The following is a 24,489-nucleotide window of genomic DNA, read 5'->3' as shown; positions in this document are numbered from 1 at the left end:
TTGGGGGCGCCCATGCCTGAAGCCGACGGGCACTTGAGTGAGGCTCCCCGAAAGCCGGGGCGGCGGCCGTGCCAGGAGAGGGGCTGTCGCCTTTTGGCGACATTCCCTGCGGGCTATCGTGCCGCTGCGGGGGCCAAACAGGGGGGTCGGGCGACAGGCGAGCGCGCAGGTCTTTTGCGACGGTGCCCGGCGGCGCTAGCCCCGCCTCCTCCCCGCCCCCGCCCCCGCGGCCCGCCCCGCCCCCGCCCCCGCCGCTGCGCTCGCTCAGGGCCGCTCAGGCCCCCGCCCGCTTCATGTGGCCCGGCCCGCGGCGGCGGGCGGCTGGGAGCAGCGAGGCGACGGAGAGCGGCGGCCGGCGAGGCCCGGGAGGCTGTGGCCAAGGCCCAGGCGGCGGCGGCGGCGGCCCGGGAAGCGGCGGACCGGGAGCGGCGGGAGCAGGCCTGGCCCGGCCCTCGAGCGGCCGCCTGGCTGCAGCATGCGCGTCCGCCGGGGGCTGCTGCGGCTGCCGCGCCGCTCGCTGCTCGCCGCGCTCTTCTTCTTCTCGCTTTCGTCCTCGCTGCTCTACTTCGTCTATGTGGCGCCCGGCATAGGTAGGAAGGGAGACTGGGACCCCAGGGGGATGCCGCTCTGGCCTTGAGGGGCCGCGGGAACCCCCGCCCTGCCCTGAGGGGACCCGGGCTCTCGGAAGACCCCCGGCTGGGAGGCGACCCTGAGCCTGGCCCTCAGAAGACTACGGGCACCCCGGCCCGACCCTCGGGAGACCCCACACCTGGCCCTCGGGAGACACCAGGACATTCCCGCCCTCTGCACCCCGACGGGCTCCGGCACCCCCTCCCCGCCGCCAGCCTCCCTCCCACTCCCTGCCCTCCTTTAACCCTATCCCCGAGCGAACCTGACGGTGCCTTCATACACACACGCGCGCGCGCCCACACCCTCATCGTGCCGAGACGCCCCCTTTCTCGCCTTCGCCTCCCTAGAACCCCACTTCCCGCTCCTTGGCTCGAGAACTCCCTTTCCCCCTCCCCGGGGTCTTCTCCGGCCCCGGTTCCCGGCATTCCACGGACCCCGAACCTCCGCGGCCCGCCCTCCCCTCCTCGCGGAGCCCCTGTGCCCGAGTCTCAAGGCGTCCCACCTTCCTGGTTTCCATCCATCCTTCCTCTCCCTCCTACCCGGTGACTCTACCGTTTCCTGCTGTCCCTCCCTCCCCTTTCTTCCCTCCACTTTCCCCTGTTACATCCACCTCCAGGTCCTCCTTCCCAACACACATATTCTCCTCCGCCAAGTGGCCAGATCCTTTTCCTAGCGGGGTGGCACCCTCCTCCCCCTGCATGGAGATCCACCCCCCATTCAATCTACTATCCCCTGAGCGTCCCACGCCTCCTCTCCATCCCCTCCCTCTGCCCCGCCTACCCCCAAGGGCACACCCTTGTCTTCTCTGCTCTCTTACCTCCTATGCTTCCCGGAATCCTCACCCCCCGCTCAGGTCCTCAGCCACAGTTTCCTCTCGAATGAATACTTGGGGAAGGGGTGCTGTCTGGGCTCTTCCTTTTTTCCCTTTCTTTCCCTTCTGCTTCCTCCTAGCCTTGAGAATAGAAGGTGGCCCTCCAGTATCCTTTGGTGCCTGCTCTGAGGCCAGAGGGGACATTTAAATTGGCCCTAGAGGAGGAGATATGACAAAGGACCTTGGGGAAATGGTGCAGGTGGGAAGGGAGAGTATTGGGAAAAGATAGAATGGGTACTCACCCTCAAAGGCATGTCCTTTAAAGAAAATAAAGACAGAGAAACTGAACCCTGCCTAAGGATAGACTGTCTTAAGACCACATAGCAGACATTTAGGACATGAAGAAAGATTAGAAGGAAATACAGTATGAGGGTTAAGGTCAGAGGACATTGAGGTCAGACTTGAATTCTAATCCTCGCCCTGTATGACCTTGAGCAAGTTACTAAGCCTCAGCTTTTCTCTTCTGTAAAATGGGGGTACTCACCCTAACTTCATAGGGTTTTAAGGATGGAAGTAGATAGACTCCCTTTTAAAGCACTTGCCACTGTATCTGATGCTTTGAGAGAGTTCAGGGGAAAAAAGCAGTTATTATATGTAGCTTTAGAGAAAGAAGGGAGTAGATGGAAGGTTTAAGGAATCTATTTGCCTGACTTGGCATCACCATGAGGCCCTAGAGAAAACCTCAGTTGAGGGTGAAAAATGAACAGAGGATGCTGTTGGTGGGGCAATGAGAGTAAATTCTGCTATAAAAAGTCTGGATTATTTGGATGTTAGGAAAGAGTTGATGGTTTAACTCTAGGGAAATACCCTTTAGGGTTGCAGTGACTAGGCCGTTCTCTGTTGACCTGTCAACACTGAACTAGCTGAATAGAGAAATTTCCAGATAGAGCAGGAGATTCTCTCTTGACTTTTTTTTTTTAAGAGCATGTTTCATTTGATGGTTGATATTGATGGTTTGTGCTGTAAACTAGATCTAGGAAGATAGAAACAGGTAACATCAGATTGCTCTCACAGTTTAGAGTGTCTTAGTAAAAGCATCCCTCTAGGAAGTTACTGTGTGTGGCCTGATGGATTGGATGAGGAGATAGGAATTTTGGCAGAATAAGAACAGGTGAGTAATTAGTGGAATTAATTGAGAAAAGAGTTAATTAGCATATTGTGTATCAGACACTAATAAAAATGGGTGTGAAATGATGAATTTGAGCCTAGAGGCAGTCTTGGAGCCATAACCCTTTTTGTGAAAGTGACAGATTTTTTCCAGTGTGGGTGCATAAATCAGCCATATCTAAATGGAAAAATATATCCCAGTGGGATGGTAATCACTCTTTTGATTAGAAAGATTTAGAAGCCAGATTCTACAACAGAAATGGAACTTATCAACTTAATTAAAATTCCTCAACGGTAGATTTTTAGGTCAGTGGAACCCCAGTGTAAAGCAGTGGATCTCTACCACACTTAGATTTCTATATCACTGATAGCTGAAAAAGATGCAAAGCACTTAAATATTCATTAGTTTCTCCTTAAATATAAGTCTTCTAAAGGGCAGACCTACTTAGAATTCAAATTCTGTTGGTTAGAAAGGGGGAACGGTGGAAAGGATGTGGAGTGGTTTTAGGGTTCTTGAAAGCACGAATACATTATCTTGGCTTTCCTGTTAACAAACTTAGTTTTTTAAATGATTAGCTTTGGATGGAGGGTGGCAAATCTTTTCAAAAGGTGAAGGCAGTCTAGAGAAATAGAAGGTTTTATATGCCTTGGGATATGAAGCCCTTATTTGAGACAATTATTAAAATGAGCACAGAAAATAATATTAGGTTGAATCACATGAAATTTCCATTTTTGCAGATCAAAAACAGTTGTATGTCAGCAGTTTGATATAGCTCAACCTAACACATTTTCAGATGATGACAATTCTGTTTTCTGGCATAATGGAAAGTGTCAGACTTGTATTTCCTTCCAGCTTTAATTTTTTCTAGTCCTGCTTTTGATTTGCTTTGTATACCCTATGGCCACATTTTGCTCAAGGGCTAAAGAGAAATTGTCAATCTAAGAGTGTGCTGTATTCAGAAATAAGTAGACTTGAATTTGAGATATGAGAAAAATCATGTTAGTTATAAATTTTTAAAGTTGCTCATGTGTAATATAGCCCAGCCATAATTTCAGCCTAACCATTGTTAGTATTTTTGAGATCTAATGCCAACTCTTAGTCTTAGTGACCCATAGTCTAAGAACAAAGGAAAATTTCCCTAGACTTGAGAGTCATCTAAAGTGGAGGAAGTGGTACCATTTGACTTAGAAAATTGGATATGAGGAATATTACTAAATATGACTATAATGTTTTTGTAACAAATACAAAGTTACTTTAATGTCACCATCCCAATCCAGTTAAGTAATTTAAAAATATGGCTTCATTGACCATTATGTTTTTGTTATTAAATCAGAAGTAGTGTTTTATATTAGTACTTTAAAAGTAGAAATGAAAAGAATAGGTAGAAAGTGCCAGGGAGGTGGTGGATTTGAAAAAGGAAGAGCAAAGTGATAGAGTGATAAAAATGCAGGCATGCCTCTTCTCTGTAGCCCTCTCTCCCCTACATCCTGAGTGATTTCTCGTTTATTTAATTACTTGTTTTATACCTGCACTGTTGAAATATCACTCTTCCTTTCAGGGTTCTGAAGAAAACTTTGAACTTATTTATGGCCCTTTAACTTAAAAAAAAAAAATCTCTGAGCTCAGAGTACTTCCATATTCCAGCGTGACCATGTATTTTAGAAGATAAGAGAAAGTGAAGTATTTACAGACGTACTTTGAAGTGCTGAATTTAAAAATCTTAATAAGTTTATGGTGCTTTCGCAAGAGAAGGTTGTATAGAGGTTACTGACCTTTGCAAATTGTTTAGTTACTGATTTTGAGAGAGATGCCTGTGCATGGTTAGAGGCAATAGTCTATAAACTGATGAAATTTTATTAAAGTTTCACTATTTAGACTAATTTTTCTTTGGTCCTTTGCTTATTGAGGAAAGGAAATGGAGAATGCTTTTTCCCTTTTAGCCTGCTTAGTTCTAAGAAGTTTGATTTATAGCTGGCTTTTGGAAGGCAGGAGTCAGTAATTTCAATCCCACCTGAGTTGACCAAATGACCTTGAGCAAGTCACTTGATTCTCTGATCTTATACTTGGCCAGAAAACAAAGCTGTTTGAAAAACTGAACTGCATCTTAACCAAACTTTTCAGTGAGAAGGTTTTATGTATAGAAAGTTGATAATTCATTCACCTTCTATACAAATTTTGGACCTAAGATTTTAGATAAGATACATGTTTTGTATAATCAAATGCAACTTTTTCTAATAACAGCAGGAGAATTTCAGATTCCTCATCTGTTAAGTGTAGTAGAAAAATAGCCTTTTTGTTGTTGTTGATCCCCACAGGAAAATGTCCTCTAAACGCTTCAGTGAAGTTGGTTCCTGAATTTTTCTGGAATGAAATACATATTGTAAGTGTGGGTTATTTTATTTTAGAAAATTAAAAAACTTCACCCTGTTAAAGGATCCCCCCACCAATGTGTGCCTGTGCACTCACTCAGATGTTGCCTTTGAGTGTTATATCATGTCAGTCTTCATAGAAGGAAACCATATTTAGAGAACAGGTTGAAGTTATAAAACTGAATGGCACCACTTTTGACCAGGATTTTGGTGACATTTTACGACCTTTCTGCAGAATTTGGTTCTGTTGGAAACAAGTCTTGGGTTTGGAGTTGAAGCCTTTTTTTTTTTTTTGAGATAAAATTTTACTTTATTGTTAAGCATTAGTACAATTTGGAAGTTTCAGATTGTTCAAAGCTAGACAAAATGTACTGGATTGTGGGCATTTTATGTTATTTGCAAATTAAATGATTAATCACTGATAATTCAAACAGTAAATCCCTCTCTTTTTTTGTATCAATAATAAACATGCCTAGTGCTTTCTTCTGTCTTGCTTTGATAAACAGTTCTGGCCTGACTTTTGGGGTACCATTTCTCTGAAGGGTTCCTTTTAATCTCTCTAATTTGTAGCCTAGGAATACTTAAACCCTCCAGAAAGCATTTAGCTTGTATCCTCAGCAACACTCACAGCATTTGGCTATATTAAGTGAAGTTAGCCAAGCTTTAAAGCCACCCAAAGCCTTCCTTCGTTAAATTCACAAGAAAGGAGTTTAACCACACTCTGTCTAATTTAAAAGATGTTGACAGCTCACCAGCAGTTCTGAATGCAAGAGAAAATTTTCAAAACTGGAGTTGAAGTCTTTTAAACAGTGAAAATATGCTAGTCTTGGACAATCTTTGGAAGCAGCCGTTCAGACAGTATCAGTTACCATTCCAGCCCATCGATACTCTAGCCAGTAGATGATTCTATTCCAACCTTGACATTTCCCCGCCCTGAGCTCGACAGGCCAGTGGGAGCAGAGTATACCATCGCCAGTAGGAGGTTCCTCTTGTGTTGCTATGCTTCTTTAGAGCTCTTTAAGAGAATAGAAATTACAAAACCATAGAAGCCACAGTGCTACTGACTGACTGGTTTCCCTAATTTTGCAGCTTTTTAAATCGTGAAGGGTATGTTGGGCACATCCAACCGTGGAAAGCAGACAGAACTTTAGCCAGCAAGAAATAGGGAATGTGATGCTGTGGAGGCCTGTGAAAGAACCAGGGAAAACTGGTGGTTAACCCTGGTCAAGAAAAATGTTAATCAGAAGCGAATAGATTGGGTGTTGGCTTAAAAGAAGTTAATGGAGTTAACATGAGAAGAGGCAGGCCTGTGTGCTCTATTAGTGAAAGGGCAGTTATTCTTTAGTTTCTAGTACTAGCTAAGTAAAGGTATGCCTTCCCTTGTACACTGGGTGTATTTTTGTAGAAAGTTGTGAGGAAATTAAAGGAATTTTACATCTACGGGTCAATAATAATCCAGTATTTGAGTGTCTTCCTATCATGTACAGCTATGGGAGTATTTGAATTCTAGACTTTTGACTGCTTTTTTCATTTTATAGTTCATCATATAAGCTGAGGTTGAGTCATTAACTTGCCCAAAGTTGAGAATTGTAAGATATTCCTGAGGCACATACAATATGACTGAAAAGACAGGATTAATCACAAGAAATAACTAGATTGTACTGTGTAGCACAGGGAAATATATACAGGATCTTGTGGTGGCTCACAGCAGAAGAGAATGTGACAATGAATGTATGTATGTTCATGTATAACTGAAAAATTGTGCTCTACACTGGAATTTGATACAACATTGTAAAATATCTATGGCTCAATAAAAAATGTTAAACTTAAAAAAAAGAAATAACTAGAGAAAAATAGAAAATAGTATATAATCAGTTTCTAAATTGTCTGGTACTGGCCCTTAATGAGATGGAGGTTCAGACACAGGCATTCATTCCTTTATTCAACAAATAGTTTTTTTTGAGTGCCTCCTCTTGTCAGATACTCCTTGGGTATCGGGCAGTCTAGAAATGAGCAAGGCAGAACATTTCTGCCATCCTGGTGCTTTCACTCTAGTGAGAGATGTTTGCTTTTTGTGGTGCTTTTATTGTAATAGGGAGACAGTTAATATACAAGATAATTTCAGATAGTGGTAGGAGTGACTGAGGGTCTTTTTTTTAATTTTAATTTTAATTTTTAAAAATTGAAGTATAGTCAGTTACAATGTGTCGATTTCTGGTGTACAGCGCAGTATGCTAGTCATGCATATATATGCATATATTCATTTTCATGTTCTTTTTCATTAAAGGTTATTGCAAGATATTGAGTATAGTTCCCTGTACTATACAGAAGAAATTTGTGTTTTTTTAATCTATTTTTATATATAGTGGCTAACCTTTGCAAATCTCAAACTCCCCAATTTATTCCTTCCCACCCCATTTCCCCTGAACCATAAGATTGTTTATTATGTCTGTGAATCTGTTTCTGTTTTATAGATGAGTTAATTAGTGTCTTCTTTTTTTCTTTTTGTAGATTCCACGTATGAGTGATATCATATGGTATTTTTCTTTCTCTTTCTGGCTTACTTCACTTAGAATGTCCATCCATGTTGCTGCAAATGGCATTATTTTATTCTTTTTATGGCTGAGTAGTATTCCATTATATAAATATACCACAGCTTTCTTTATCCAGTCATCTGTCAATGGACATTTAGGTTGCTTCAGTGTCTTGGCTATTGTATATAGTGCTGCTTTGAACATTGGGGTGCATGTGTCTTTTTGAATTAGAGTTCTTAGGGTCTATTTTAGATTGAGTGGTTAGGGAAAGCCTCGTTGAAGAGGTGATATTTGGCTTGAAGGGGTAGAACCAGTCACTCACAGGCCTGGAGGTGGGGATGGTGATGGAGGAGCATCAAGCATATGTAAAGGCCCTGAAGCAGAAGTGAGCTTGAGTGAGGGTTGACTGGATTCTTGTAAGTGGTGGGAAGTGGTAGGGAATGAGTTTAGAAAGAAGGTAGGGGTTAGGCTATGTAGGACCCTGTAAGCTGTGGTATGGACTATGGGGTAAGAGTGAACATTAGCTCAGAAATTAGCCAAACCTGGGTTTGAAGCAACTTTGGCTAAGTGGGCCAACTATTTTCAATTTTCTTATCTACCCAGTAGAGGATACCATCTTTCTCAGAGTTGTTGTGAGCATTGAGCAGAATATGCACATAAGAGGGTTTGGCACAGAGCTTGACACAAAGCTCCATGTTTATAGTTATTATTTATAACCATAGGAGATGCCCTCTTGGCCTAATGCTAGTACTAAACTCCAGAGGAGAATTGGGCTTCAATCTGACTTTACCAATAACTCAATGGAAACCTTTACTTCAGTTTTCTTATCTGTAAACAGAGGAAATGGACCATAATACAGATTTCAGGGTCCCTTTCAATCCCAAGTTATAGGATTCTGAGCACGTGTGAGTTGAACCTTGAAGTAGAATAATGAGCTCTGTCAAGTAAGGACACCCCATTTAAAGAAATTCAGCTCCCTTGTTCACTTAGTTTCCCACCTTGAATGAAATACTGACCCACGGATTCTGTGGTGCTGCTGGAATGGTGAAGTGTTTGTGTGTCTTCGTCAGACTTCACAGTTTCATGCCGTAGGGTGAGTGGAGAAGTGCAGACTGCGCGGCGCTATTGTTTGAGGACATCTACCCTGAAAATAAGACTTAGAATGTCTGCACTGAAGTCTGTCTTTTAAATCATTGTGACAAAGAAAGGGGAAAAAAAAAAGAAATTTGTGGTGTTGTCTTGGTCAAAGGGAAAAAAACTAAAAGAATTTTAAGGGAACATCTTTGGGATGTTAACACTTTTTTTTCCCCCTTTTTTCCCCTTCCGTCTTCATCCCCACCTCGCCCCCACCTCTTTTTCTTCTCTGAGTAATCCTTTTAAGTTTTAATCTGCTAAATCAATCTTTTCTTCTAGCTTCACACTTTTGCTTTTAAGCATAAAATAGAGCTCTGGACTCATTAGCTTCTGCCCCATCTTCAATCCTCTAGGTAATTGGATGTTAAATGAAAATGAATATTACATTTTGACCCAGTAATTCTTTTTATGTTGTGGTTTATACCGAAGAATGTTCATAGCTCCTGCTGATCCCATGAATCCAGTGTTTTCCCAGATGTAGGAATCCCATTGAATAATTTAAAGTGCTGTCTTCTCAAATTCCACCCCCCCACTCCTTTTGTTAGTTTGAGTGAGTATTATTAGACTATAAATATTGTTCCACCTCCTTCCCAGGTTACAGATACCCAGGTACTTTGCAGTGACTGGAAGGGAAGCTGGTCATTGTTTCTGAGGTACCTTAGTTACTGTCATCAATTACGAACAGTTCTCTGAGGCAGTTAGTGGCCTAATTATGATGATGAAAAATGTGGAGTATCAGGTACAAGAAAGTGTAGATGGTAGGAAAGCTCAGTGTTGTGTTTTAAAACTTAGTCTGAGGTATGCTAGTGGGCACAGCTCTTTATTATTTTTATTAGAGAGCTGTAAAACACTTAACTAATGGTAAAGAGGGAACGTCTCTCCACCCTCCAGGTGGGCCTAAGAGTATGATTAATAGATATTTAAATCTTTTGCTTAATTCTCATGTATTGAACAACCATACACCTGGAAAAATGGAAAAACAGTAGTAGCTTCTTCTTCATAGAACTGCTAATCACCCCATTTTGAGGAGTTCTGCTTTTAGACACTAAGCCTAAATTATACTCATGCTTGTGATGTCTGTGTGTTTTCTGATTGGTAGACTCTTGGCTTGTGAAGGTCAGAAAATAGTATTTTCCTGAATGTTGTGTTGTGGTAATGTTTGTGTTGTTGAAAAAAAAAATCCTTTATTCCAATCAGAAAAATGAAAAAAATTGCAAGTTAGGGTAGTTAAAACAGGTGGATCAGAGATGATAGTAGACTGACTTTAGGATTCTTGGTACACTTACTATGAATCTGTATATTTTAAATAAAACTGTTTATTTTAACTTTTAAAGAAAAACTCATTTTTATCCATATTCTCATAACCTATAGAGTAACAATAGGGAAGTTTTCTAGGTTGTAATGTCCTCATACCTAGGCTAGTGCCTAGCACATTGTACGTGCTTAAATATTTAATGAAATGAATGAAGAAACTGTTGTGTGGTCACGCTAGCTTCTTCATTGTTGGACTGCATTTAATCTAGGGGGAAGGATTGTTTTTTTCTGGTAATCCTGACTTTGAATTCATTTTGAGCCAAAACTACTTTGTTTTTTCTTTTCCTTGCTATTTCTTTGTGGTAAAATACTTTTAACATAAAGTTTGCCATGTATTTTAGCAAATTTAAGTGTGCAATTCAGTGGCATTGATTACATTCACAATGGTGTGCAGCCATCACCACTATTTCCAAAAATTTCCGTTGCCCCAAACAGAAATTCTCTTTCCTTTAAGTAATAACTCCCCATCCCTCCTCCCTTCTCCTCAGCCTCTAATCTACTTTCTCGTCTCTGTGAGTTTCACTACTCTGGGTACCTGATATAAGTGGAATCATACAATATTTATCCTTTTGTATCTGCCTTATTTTACTTAGCATGTTTCCAAGGTTCATTCATATCATAGCATGTGTCAGAGCTGCATTCTTTTTATGGATTAAGAATAGTCCATTGTATGTATATACCACATTTTGTTTCCTCATCTGTTTATGAACAGTTAAATTGTTTCCTCCTTTTGGCTATTGTAAAATAATGCTGCTGTGAATGTTGGCATACAAGTATCTTTGAGTGCCTGTTTTAAATTCTTGGGTATTTACCTGGGAGTGGAATTGCTGGGTCATATAGTAATTCTATTGAATTTTTTGAGGAACTGCCAGACTTTTCCACAGTGGCTGCACCATTTAACATTCCCATCAGGAATGAATGAGGGTTCCAATTTCTCCACATCCTTGCAGCCAACACTTATTTTCTGTTCATGTGTGTGTGTATATATATGTGTGTGTGTGTATTTTTAAGTATAGGCATGCTGGTAGGTGTGAAATGGTGGCTCATTGTGGTTTTGGTTTGCATTTCCTTAATGACTAATGATGTTGAGCATATTTTCATGTGTTTGTTAGCTATTTGTGTATCTTGTTTAGAGAGAGGTCTGTTCCGGTTCCTTTGCCCTTTTTAAATTAGATTGTCTGTTGTTAAGAGATCTTCATATTTTTTTGAATATTAAACCATGATCAGATATACGATTTGCAGATATTTTCTCCCATCCTGTGGGTTGTCTTTCACTCTCTTGGTGGTGTCCTTGATGTGCAGAAGTTTAATTTTAATGAGATTCAATTTATCTATATTTTTCTTTCGTTTGCACTTTAAAAAAGAAGTGCTACTTGGTAAGTATTATGACTTGACTTTTGCTCCTTAGGTTGTCCCCATTCCTTTTACTGACTGTGAAGGGTCTTTGTAAATTACTGATTGGCATATCTTACACAAGCTACTATTGATTGAATTTTTGATAAAGCAGGAGTCAAGATTTTTTGGTTTATCTTACTCTTGTTTGATATTGGTTTCTGATTTCTGATTCTTGGGCTTTAAAATGATTACTCTGTTTACCAAACTTGACATCCCCTTAAATATTTCAAGTGTTTGAAGAATCCTGTGACTCTTCTGATGTAAGAGGGGGTGCTATCCAATCTTATTGATGTCTTTTGTTTGTTGATTATTTTGTTCAGTAGGGCTGAAATATAACTGCAATTTAAATGTTTTCTGCTTCTAATTACAGTTTTCTGAAAGTCCATGTGAGACAGGGCCAGATGTTGGTGTTGGGGACAATAATTTACTGATTAAACATATGATATAGAAGAGAAATTTAGAAAATATTGTAAATTGGTGAACATAGTCCATGAAACAGTGGGCTCATTTTTTCACCCCCTACAGAAATGAAAGGATATGATGATTTTGAAGATAGGGAAAAGTAAATTTTACTTGGCATTTTGTTGGCCTCAAATTTCCATCAGCTAGCACCTTTTACATTTTGCTGTTTAATAAGTGGTGGTACTTGGAATGAAGACCCAGATGCATGATTTTGAGTTTGATATTAAGTATGTTTTTTTAAAATTCTGATACTTTGAATATTGATAATTCTTCATTCACCAGAACATTCTGTTTCCCCAGTCCATGGCACAGGCACAGATGGCAGGTGGTGGTGAGAAACAGGCTGCCAGGATGGTCCCTGGCTGACTAGGAGGTGTGTGACGTGAACACAGGTTTTTTTTTCCCCCTTGTTTCCTTTATAACATTATCAGAAAATAAAGAGAATGCCAAAGAATGAGGAAATAGAAAAGTCTAACCTGCTGGACTCCTGAAACTCTGACATGGTGAAATTTGGCAGTTTGCTTATTTTTTTCCCCCCTGGTATCAGCTGAATTTCAGATGTACTTATCTAAATGTGAGTGATGAGGGTAGTGACTAAAGACAGGTGAGTACTTAGAAAATTTTTATTTTGGGACCTTGTGATAAAAGAAAAAAATTTACAAACTTGGCTTTGCGTTTGCCTGATTTGGCTTCTTCCTCAGAGCTAACTCTATTAACTTAATCTTTATGTGTCAAACCCTACAGAGTGCCAGATTTGAGGGGACAGTGACAAATGAAGCAGACACCATAGCTCTGTTACTTTTTACATCTTTAGCAAGGGAGTTGGGCTTCATTTTAGAAAGAAATTTTCAGAATTTTTAGTGACTTTATGTTTCTGGATGGGTATGTTTGAGAATCAGTTCAATTGGTGTTAACATTCCTTAATTGCAGGAATAATAGTGAATATATTTTAATTGTAGACATTAAATTTAATTTTTTTTTAATGGAAGTACTGGCGATTGAACGCAGGACCTCCTGCACGCTAAGCATGCACTCTACCACTGAGCTATACCCAAACCCCTTTAATTGTGGACATTTAAGACATCAAAAAAAACTTACAGAAATTCTTGAAGAGACATTTAGTTTGTTACCCCACTAGGCCCATTGGTTGTGCCTGTTCTTGGTGGTGTTTATATTTACATGGAATGTAACTGACACCTGAACAGAGTCATGGTGATGCTGGGGAGCAATGACCTGAAATTTCTTAGTAACACAGATTCTCTCTGGACCAGTGGAGGAAGGATGCATTTATATGCTGAAGCCTCTCCCTTCCACCTGGAGGAGTGTCACACTTCGAATAGTCTGGCACTGAACAGGTGCTTAGGGAGAATTTGTCAGACAGGATCAGTCAGTCTCCTGCCCTTCAGTGGCTTTTCATTGCTTTTAGGATAAAGTTTAGACTCCTTATTGTAGCTTCTAAGAACTTTCATGATCTGGCCTCTGCCTCCCTCTCCAGCTTCATTTATGCCACTCCTCTCCCTTCCTTCCAGCCACATGGACCTCCCCACCTGGTTTCCAGCATGGATGAGGCTCTTCCCTTAAGCTTTTCATTGACTAACTCAAATACCCATCCTCAGACCTCCAATTCAGTGGTAAACATGAACATCATCTTTTTTGTCCATTGTTGTATCCCTGCCTAGAATGCTGTTTTGGCACACTGATGGTGCTCAATAAATATTTATTTCTTAAGTCAATGAAGTAAAGTAGACAGATCTGAGGTCCTGAAAAGTACAAGTAGCCAATTCCTTGCTCATTTAGGTATGTTGAAAGTTGCTGTGCTATTAATATTAAGACTTCAAGGTGAAGCACTAAAAAGGATCAAAGAAAAACGCGATGAATTTGTAAAAATATTAATTATAATTGAAAGTATGATTCATAGCACTGTTCAAATTCATTATGCCCAATGCAGTCAAATGTTTAGTTTTGTGGGGGCCTGATTTGAGGGCAGATGACAAATAGTTTTAAGTTTTGCCCATTTAAGATTCAACATGGATTTTAACCCTTTTAAGTGCTTTGTATCTTATATGTGTGTGCTAATGCTTGTATATGTGTGATAAATTGCAAATCACAAATGTAGTAATGGTTTGTCTTGTACCTAAACTTGAAATCTAGATGATAAAAATTGATAAACGGAAAACACTCCATCCTGATTTAGGAAGCAGTGGATATGATAGTTCTTATATATTGCTAGGAACATTGTTTCTAACTTTAAATTAGAAAAATATTTAGGTTGATGGTTTTGGTGTTTTCAAATTTATGATAAAAACTATATCTTTATGTCTTTTTTTGTTTTGTTTTTCCTTTAAAAATATTTTATTAGTTATAAAATGTAATGGGGATAAGAAAGATAACATGAGTAGCAACATAACTTATAAGTATCCAAAAAACCATTTTGATATAATAATTTTACATAACATAATAATTTGCTAATGTGATATCTTGATTTAGATACTTCTGGCTCACTTTTTTGCAAATCCATTTATTGGGTCATCAAGTGTTATACTTTTATATACCTTTGTGTCTTGAATATGCTTGTCAATCTTGAAGAGGTAGTTTTTGCCTGGAAAATGAGAAATTGTTTTATGTTTTACTTCTTCCAAGGAGTGATGAGGAAGAAACACTTTCTGAAACTGGAAGTTCATATGGATGGTATAGAAAATAAGTCTGTTATTAATAAACAACTGGTTATTTGTGCTCCACGCTATTGGATGGAAGGTGGAAATAACCTTGCCTCTGTTGCTAAGATTATTTTTGAGCTGACTAGTGCTAGGTTGGGACCCATTGGTTGCTTTGTCAGGGAGGGACAACTGGAATCTTCATTGTGAGCGCGTGCATGCGTGCGTGTGTGTGTGTGTGTGTGTGTGTGTGTTAGAGAGAGAGAGAGAGAGAGGAAGGGAAATGTTTGATTTGGGTATTGGCTTGATTTTTCTGTTTCATTGTTGACTTGGCATGCCTGGCTTTTTCATTCTGGTTTTTTAAAGTAGTCAGAAATCTTAAGATATATGTGAATTAGAAGATTTCCATTTATTTGAATTTCATTTGGCACTAGGGGAAATAACTTTAGGTAAGAGCTACTTTTTGGGTTGGCTTTATGTTAAAGATAATTTTTTTCCTTAATTATTTTATTTTATTACAGAAATTTCAAACATATACAAAAGTAGTGTGAATAGTATAATGGACTCCCATGAACAAAGGTAATTTTTGATGTGACCTTTATATTTACAAAAAATATAAATGTGAAAGGGCCCAATGACTGCCTCCCCCCCCCAAACAAAACAGAAGCACAGGTTTAGGCTAATTAATGACCTGAATTTTTAAAGCCTTTGGATAGTTGGATTTTATTTTTGTTCAGATGTCTTGCCGATCCAGTTACCTAAATGAGTGTTTCTTAATATGTAAAAAGGGAAGACAGAAAGTATAGGCTTATTGTGAGGATAAAAGGAGAGAGGATTTGTCAGATGTTTGCATGGCTTGGTACCAGTTAGGTCCTCAACAGGTTAATGACTTTGCCCTTTGACAATTCCTCAGTCACAGGGCTCACCTAGGGTAGGGAGAGGAGGGGACATGCCAATGAACTGACTGGTAGAGAGTTGCTTATAGCAAAGTTTCCAGAGGATTTATTTTTTCTATTATCCAATCCATCATTTGAACCCTCAGAATTTAAAGCTGGAAGAACAAGGGTCAGATGTTTGCCAGTGGTAAACCTTCGCATACTGCAGTGGTACCTCAAGGGCTCCCCAGTGCTTGAGGAGCAGGTGCTGTGCTAAGGATGCCGAGGTCTCGGGGGTGCCCTGGGAGCAGATGATTACTGCTCACTTGTGTTCTTGTTCCCTCGGCCTATTTTTCTGAGAATATATTGGTGAGTTCTGTAGTTAAGTATGTCAGCTTTGACCAAAGCCAAGTGCAAAGCTTGCAAGGGAAAGAATGGTAGGCATACCTCTTTTAGTACTTCTTGTGTTGGCACAGATTTTGTGGTTTGTGTTTAGTATCATTCCCCAGTACCCACAAATGAGCACCACTGCTGATTTAATTTTAGTATTATTAGTTCTATTAATTTATTAGTTTTATGATTCAAATAGTAAAACAGTCTGCCTAGACTGAAACTGTAGTCAGAATGTGTCAATTTCTGGTTCACAGCACAATGTCCCAGTCATGTGTATGTATACACACATTCATTTTCATATTTTTTTTCATTAAAGGTTATCACAAGATATTAATATAGTTCCCTGTGCTATAAAGAAGAAATTTGATTTTCACCTGTTTTTTTTAATATATAGTAGTTAATATTTGCAAATTTCAAACTCCCAAATTTATCCCTTCTCATCCCCTTTCCTCTGGTAACCATAAGATTATTTACTATGTGTGCAAGTCTGTTTCTGTTCTGTAAATGAGTTGATTAGTGTCTTCTTTTTTCTTTTTTCAGATTCTACATATAGAGTGATATCATATGGTATTTTCCTTTCTCTTTCTGGCTTATTTCACTTAGAATGATGATCTTCAGGTCCATCCGTGTTGCTGCAGTTGGCATTATTTTATTCCTTTTTATGGCTGAGTAGTATTCTGTTGTATATTTGCTTCCATGTCTTGGCTGTTGTATATAGTGCTGCTATGAACATTGGGGTGCATATGTCTTTTTGATTCAGAGTTCCCTCTGGATATATGCCCAGGAGTGGGATTGCTGAATCGTATGGTTAGTCTATTCTTAGTTTTTTGAGGAATCTCCATGCTGTTTTCCATAATGGCTGCAGCAAACTACATTCTCACCAACAATGTAGGAGGGTTCCCTTTTCTCCACACCTCTCCAGTATTTACTGTTTGTGGACTTTTTAATGATGGCCGTTCTGTCTGTGTGAAGTGATACCTCACTGTAGTTTTGATATGCATTTCTCTGATAATTAGTGATATTGAGCATTTTTTCATGTGCTTTTTGGCCATTTGTTTATCTTACTGGAGAATTGCTTGTTTAGGTCTTGTTTAGGCCCATTTTGGGATTGAGTTTTTGTTGTTGTTGTTGTTGCTAAGTTCTATGAAATTTCTCTCTTTCAAATGTAGCAGTGTGACAAGGTTTTCCCTCTAAATCTGTAGTTAAAGGAATTAAAATATGTAAAGTTAATTTGTGTGGCCTTCTCTAGGCTGACCTGGGCATTCCTAACCCTTTGGAAGATCCCACTTGGAAGCATTAGACGAAATGAAAACTCAGGTCATTCCTTTGCCTCTGAGTTGTTGGAAACAATGAAGTTGAAACCAAATGTAGTATTTTCTTTTTCCACTCTGTTTTTTCTCCATACCTATATGTACAGAAGAGAGCCACTGTTGATGTTATGCAATTTATTCTTTTCTGTAAAGGTGATATGTATTAAATACAATTAGTTCTGCTACCACACGACTTAAACTTTCCTAAAAATGCCATGCTATACAAAATTGTTGAATACAAATCATAGAGCTTATGGGGGAAAAATGGGATTAGGCACACAACACTTAAAACTTAAATTAGTGACTTTAAAAAAAAAGGAAGCTAATGAACACAGTCCAGTTTTACACATGTTAAATGGTTAAGAAACACCTTAAGTAGAGCACTTTACTTTGAAAAAAGACCTGAAGTTTGCTTATGGAAGTGGGCATCAAAAGGATTGCAACTTGTGAGTTACTGTGAAGTGGAGGAAGGAGATTTGTACTGAAATATGAAATAGTACTGGATGTTGTCACATCCAAATGTGTATGGTATACCCACCTGGTGAACTGAGGTCCCTGGTAGATGCTTGAGGTGTGTGTGTGCATAGGTGTGTGTCTGTTCAGCTAGGTGTGGTTTTCTGGGTGTCCCTTGTGGGCAAAACTGCACATAAGCAAACACAAAATTCCAGTTATGCTCAGATTGTTCTCAAATATGTCAGTTGTGTTGGAACAAATGTGTACTTTCAAAATAGATGTTACAGGGGAACTGACTGTAAGACAGAATGTGATGAAATTGTATAAATACATGAAACTTTTGAAAAATGATTGTAAAAATATTTTGAAATCTCAAGCCTATGGAAGAGTTGCAAATATTGTACAGTTCCTTTTTTACGAGCCATTTGGTGACATGATGCCCCATCACCCCCAAATATTAGAATGTGTTTTTCAACAAAGAAGGCTATTCCAACCAAGGACAATCCAGCCATTAAAGTTAGCATTGATACTTTACCTTTACGGCCGTCTGATCCTCTGACCCCCATTCACATTTTGCCAGTTGCCCCAGTAATGCCCTTTATATCGAAAGGATCCAGTTGTGAATCGCCCACTGTGTTTGTAGTAATGTTCCTTTAGTCTACTTCAGGAAAATCTGGAAAAGTTCCTCAGTTCCTCCTTGAATTTCACGACCTTGACACTTTTGAGAATAACAGGCCAGCTCTTTTGTAGCATGTCCTTCACTTTGGGTTTGATGTTTCCTTATGGTGAGATTCAGGCTATGCATCTTTGGCAGCAAAATCATAGAAGTGATGTTACGTCCTTCTGATGCATCCTCTCTGGTGACATAGGATTGTGATTTGCCCTTTTGCTGTTGGTGTTTGCTCTGATCACTTGACTGAGGAGGTATCTGTCCAGTGTTCCTACCATAATGTAACTCTTTTCCCTTTTATAATCAGTATGTATTTTGTGGGGAGGTGCTTTATGTAAATATCTTGTTCTTCATCAGACTTTTCAGTGTATTTTCTGTTTATTTATTAGTATAAACCCATGCTTTTTAATTTTAAAAATTTATCATCAGCATGAGCTTGTAGTTTTAATCTGTTTACTATCATTATTTACATTCATGTTCAATTGTCCTGATTAGGCCAGTGGGAACCCCTCTGCCCTAGCGTCTGTCCTTTTGATATGTCCCTGTCAGTTTTGAATGTTTTCTTACTTTCTGGAACAACAGGATGTTCTAGGCACATTTTATACTTTCTTTATCCCAGACCTGGAATCAGCTATTTCTCCAAAAAGCGCTGGTTCTTTTTAGTATTAAGAAGCCAAGATCCTGGTGCTGGATGCATACATTGCTCTTGGAGTGTTGTGACTTCTGGGCTTTCTCATCAATGTGTAGAGCTTTGGAATATATATATATACACACACCCACACACTACATATTTATTTCTCTGTGTGTGCGTGTGTGTATGTATGTATATATATGTGTGTGTGTGTGTGTGTATATATATGTATATGTGTGTATATATATATATATAAATGATGAGTTCACACCAATACCTACAATTTGAATCCAGCACCTAACGGTTTGTTCTAGTTTTTTCCCTTTCCGTGTTTGTAACTCCTTTCCCTGACGATGAGAATCCTAATTCCCATTTTCCTTATTATATTTACTTATTTGATCAATCTGTTGTATGTAACCATGCTGCTCTGTCTTCAGTCCCTGTTTGGACATCCTTCTCACCCCAAACATAGTTCACTTCTCTTTGCTGGGCTGCCTTCCCTCTTCATCCCACTTGGGTTCCCACAGCCTGTACTAGGCTACTCCCTCCTCGCTGTGTTTATCCTCCTCTTTGAGTCTGGAACCCCACCCCAGCATCCCTTGTCCCCTATTGAATGCTTTTCTCACCTTTCCTGGCTCTGACACTCCATGCAGGGCAGCCCCCCTCATCCTGCTGTCCTCAGACGTGTACCTCTGTGTTTCCCCTGTCTACCTGTGACACAGACGCCTACCTAGCTTGGCTCCACCTAATGGCTTCCTTTAGGACTGATTTTTTTCAGAAGAAAGAAAAGGGAAACGGGAAGGGGCTGTATAAAACTTCTTGATAAGTAAATTCACATTTTGGAGGAAAAAATTATTTGCTCTGACCATGTCATGTAGTTTTGCATTCAGAAAATACAGTCACCATACCTGTCTGAAATTCTTTTTAGACTATTTTCTGTGTCTCTTGATGTACAGAATGCTCTTTTTTAAAACAAAAGTACAGTCAGTTACAATGTGCCAATTTCTGGTGTACAGCACAATGTCCCAGTCATACATATACACACATATATTCGTTTTCATATGCTTTCTCATTAAGGGTATCACAAGATATTAAATATACTTCCCACACAGGATGCTCTTGAGTTCTTCCTGTAGACCCTACATTTTTAGCTAAGCAGAAGGTGACATAAGTGACATTTAGCCCACATAATTGTGATGAGTCTTCTTTCCCTATTCAGTCTTTGTTATGACTTAGGTAGGGACTGTGGTGTTTGAGAAACTGTTTCCCGGAAGTGACTGTAGCTGTGGTAGTTTGCATTTCGGCTCCCCTTCGGCTCCCCTTCTTCGAGCTCAGCAGGCTGTCTTCCTCTGTCTCCAACTTGACGGTGTCAGCAGGTGCGGCTTCCATTAGTTGAGCCTTGATAGAAGTGTTCTGTATATATTTTTTACCCTATTAATTAGCACCCTAGCTCTGTGAGATGTAAGTGTTTTAGAGATGAGGAAACCAAGGCTTGGAAAAGTTAATTTGTTCAAGGCCATAGAACTTGTTTTGAGCCCAAGCCTGCTTTTTCTCTGGAGCCTGTGCTCATGAATGAGTTTATGCTGCCTGTGTGGTATTAAGATACGTTTGATTATATTGAGGTTTTCAGTTCCCATTTTTTATTCCTTTTGATTTAAGAGGAAGTATAAACTCTTGAACATTATAGTTGGAAGAAGAAAAATAAATGCTATTAGCGTGTGGAAACACTGACACTAAAATGACTGTATTACTGGAATAGACCCAAAGAAGTGGTAGGTGTGAAGCATAGCTTTTTTTTTTTTTTTTTTTGTCTGATCTGGACACAATTCCTCTCTCTATCTAGAAAGGGCACTTTGAAGTATGAGGATCAGAACTTCTCTAACTTCTCTTTGGAAGCTAATGTGAAAACTAAGGACTTAAAAAGTATACTTAAGCTGTCTGATGCTTTTTAAGGACTAGCAGCTTGGACTTGTGCTTATTTATCAGCCCATCTCAGCGCTGTTGTTTTTTTGTGAATGGAATGATGTGGCTAATTGTTACGTTGAAAATGGGTTTCCATCACATGGTTTTGAGTTATTTTCCAGGTGCAGAGATTGTTTTGTGCCTTTGTCCCCGTTTACATCAGCTCTCCCTTGTGACCGGTGTTAGGTATTTACGAGGTAGCTGTCTGGAATTGGGAACTTGCCCCAGGCTACTCTTTATGCAGAGAGTTGTTCTTTATGCAAAGCTGCAGGCCTCCCCTGGAGTCATACTGGCACCATAACCTCATTTGCACTGCTCTCTAACCATGGAGTTGAGTGAATCATATCTGAGCATAAACCTAGTCAAGTCAGTCAGGCTTTTTGAAAATGGTAAGGAAAGTAATAAGCTTGTTTCTTGGTGATGTATAACCATGAGAATAGTAAGGATGTTTACACTTAGAATTCCTAGACTCCTAAAAATCAGAGGTGTAGAATTCTTTCTCCCCCCTCCCAACCCCACCCTCTTCTCCCTCCCTCTCTGCCCATCAGTCAGTCAATCATCTGGCTTACAGGCCTTACAGAAACACAAGTTGTACTGTATACTGCAGTTGTACTCTATTTAGGACAAAAGGAATTTGCCTGTGCCTGCGAGATGTAAACCCACAATGAGTTCTGGAGTCACACCTTCTAAGCTCGTGTCCCAGCCCTGCAGTTTGCGGGTTTTATGACTTCAGGCAAGTTACTGAACCATTCTGTACCTACTTTAGGTTCCTCATGGAATAATAGTAGTTCCTGCCTCATAGTGAAGTGCTTAGCAAGGTCCCCAGCAATAGTGAGCATACCCAATAAAAGGTGGCTGCTACTATGGTTGATATTCTGCCTATTGGGAGATTATAACCTTAGATGTGTTTTCAGGACTAATTCACGTATATAGGGTCACAGCATGAAAGAGTGGGAGAAGATATTCAAGGTTACTGGAACAACTTCTATATTTTATAGGTGGGGAAATGGAATCTGAGAGATGTTACAGGGTTTACTCAGTCTCCCAGGCAATACCAAGACTAGCACTGATTCCTGGTCTAGTTGTTAAACCAGGGATTTCCACCAGTTTTATCAGAGATTCTCATAAAGTTGGCATTGAATGATGATGATATGATGATACCAGCACTTTTTTTTTTTTTTTGGTTGGAGGTAAGGCAAAGAGAGGTTTGTGTATGACTAGAGCATACTCAACATACCTGTTGTTTTATACTGCAGACTACAGTGAATAAGTTAAAAAAAAGACTTGGCAGATAAGAATACACCAAAAATAGTGAGAAAGCATAATTGTAAGGGGCATAGGTTTAACACAGTTGAATTACTGTCTTCTGTCCTTACAGACATGGGGTAATTGGGACGTCAGGGAGGTTTGCTGCTGAGAGAACCAGGTTGTATGCATCTCTGGGGTGAGCAGAAAGGATAAAACAGGTACAAAGGGCATTGTAGCTCTGTAGTCAGTGTGTGATGGGGGTTGTTACAGATCAGTTACTGCTAGGATTTTTGTTTTGTTTTGTTTTTTAGTAGTTTTTACTTTGAATTGTAAAAGTAATACATTCAATGTTTAAATCTGAAAAATACAGCAAAGCATAAAGAAATTAAAGATAGCCTAAAATCTCAACCCAAAGATAATTCACTGTTCACATTTTGGTGCTCTTTCTCTTTTTCTTTCTTTCTTCCTTCCTTCCTTCCTTCCTTTCTTTCTTTCTTTCTTTCTTTCTTTCTTTCTTTCTTTCTTTCTTTCTTTCTTCCTTCCTTCCTTCCTTCCTTCCTTCCTTCCTTCCTTCCTCCTTCCTTTTTTGTATGTGTGTAGTTTTTAAAAAACATAGTAGAGCTCACATTGTTTTGAACAGCTTTATATACTAACTTAAAATGTTAAAACAATCTAGAGGCAAAGTGGTTGCCACGTTTTCAGTCCCATAAGAAAGTCTGGACCTTACCACATAAGAAGAACCATAGAAGAATGTTCTTTGGTGTATGTTTTATATTAGTAGTAATATCTAAAGCAGGCTGATTGTGCTGTACCTTTGTTTTTATCAGAATGACTCATATTTCCCCATGTATAGGAAATCCCAGAAATGAAAATAATAATAATTAACCCTCAAGGAAGTTTTGCCCAGTTCAACAGGCACCGTTTGATCACTTAATCTACAGTACTTATCTGCTATCTGTTAAATAATATTTTAAGACCAAAGTACAGGCATAATCTGCTAATTTATGTGAAATTAACTGGTTGCTAGATAAAGCCAGGTAACTATAGTTCACAGCAGAGAGAGAACCTATTTCTTACCAAGAAAGATTCAGTTTGGCCATATGCAGAAAGGAAAGCCAAATATTCAAGGAACATAAATTATAGATAAAACGGAAGTCTGAGGGTGAGGATTCTTCCCTAGACTGTTTTGTGCTGCCATGAATTTATTAAAGTAGAATTTCAGAAAACAAGATTAGTTGTTAAGTAATGGTTCTGTATGTTGGGCATACCAATTAGTATGCCTTGTTTGGGGCTAAATATTACCACATTGAAAAAGACTGTCAGTAAATTAGCTATCATGGATACCACTTTAAATGGTTTATAGGAATTTAAAGATGTCACTTTTTCCCCTACTTTACATGTATAGGTACTTAAATTTAGCTTTGGGAATGTGCTTTCATTTAATATTTTATAATTAAAATGCTTGTCCTTTTTAAATAAAAAAGATTGACTCTTTACACTAGAGACTTGGACATGTTTAAAACGCAGTTCTGAAAAATAGTGGGTTAAATGTAACACTTGTTTTGGGAGGGGGAAGTGGGCGTGGGGATTGACTAAGAAGAAGCTTGAGGAAACTTTCAGGGGTGATAGTAATGTTTCATATCTTGATAGGAATTTGGGTTACATAGGTGTATGCATTCATCAAAACTCAGCAAATACACACTTGTTCATTTTATGAAATTTTACACTAAGGAAAATTTATGCAGGTACTGATCTCTTAATAATGATGTATATGTTCAGATATTTACAGGGCAGTATACTAGTCTTTGCAGTTTGCTTGGAAATGCGTGAAAAAATAAGAGGAACGGATGGGTGGATGTATTTGTGATAAGAAAGTTAAGAGCAGAATCAAGATGGTGAGTATATGGGTGTTCACTGTAAAATTCTTTCAACTTGCTGTATGTTTGAAATTTTTCACAATAAAATACTGGTTTAAAATGTTTTAAATTAGTATCTTTAAGGTTTTAGTTACCATAGGGCAGAGGTGGAGCCATTCGAATCTGACCACAGCTTTGATCATTTTAACTTTGAGCTTGAGAGAGAGAGCGCTAAGAATTGTTGGATTTTTTGTTTACTATGTTAAGGATATCATAGTGTCTTTTTCATTGAGTCTAAAGATTATTTTTCTGATTATTGTACTGTCCTAGAAGTGAACAAGTAACATAAGCCCTGTGTAATTGTCAAGGGTAGCACCCGTGTTCACTTCTACATGCACTTTATAGTGGATGCATAAACACTGCTTTGCCAAGACACTAAGGCTAGCACTCAGTACAAACCTGTATTTTTCTATTTCTCCTCCCCTACTCCCCAAACTTCAGTCTGGATGTTTAATTTCCCCCCTCTATTTTCTCAAATGTAGCTATTTTTAAAGCCCATGTGTGGTAACTCCAATATCTGCATCACCTGTGCATCTTTTCCTGTTGTCTGATTCTTCTTT

General features: G+C 39.3%; 1 protein-coding gene across 2 annotated transcripts in view; it reads left to right on the top strand.

Annotated features, from left to right (window-relative positions):
• Positions 1-257: 257 nt before the first annotated feature.
• B4GALT5 (beta-1,4-galactosyltransferase 5) overlaps positions 258-24,489 on the top strand; it is a 69,193-nt gene continuing 44,961 nt past the window's right edge. The window contains exon 1 of one of the 2 annotated variants that reach the window (XM_072944375.1): positions 258-590. In XM_072944375.1, the coding sequence (XP_072800476.1) occupies positions 476-590 (115 nt within the window). In that variant the 5' untranslated portion in view covers positions 258-475. Of the gene's footprint in view, positions 591-4,919; positions 4,990-24,489 lie in introns of those variants that run through there. The other variant, XM_072944376.1, reaches the window with a different exon arrangement.

This window comes from Vicugna pacos, chromosome 19, assembly GCF_048564905.1.
Source record: "Vicugna pacos chromosome 19, VicPac4, whole genome shotgun sequence".
In the NCBI taxonomy this organism is placed as follows: Eukaryota; Metazoa; Chordata; class Mammalia; order Artiodactyla; family Camelidae; genus Vicugna; species Vicugna pacos.
Note: the sequence above shows the minus strand (reverse complement) of the source record. Positions and strands in the feature narration are given on the sequence as shown.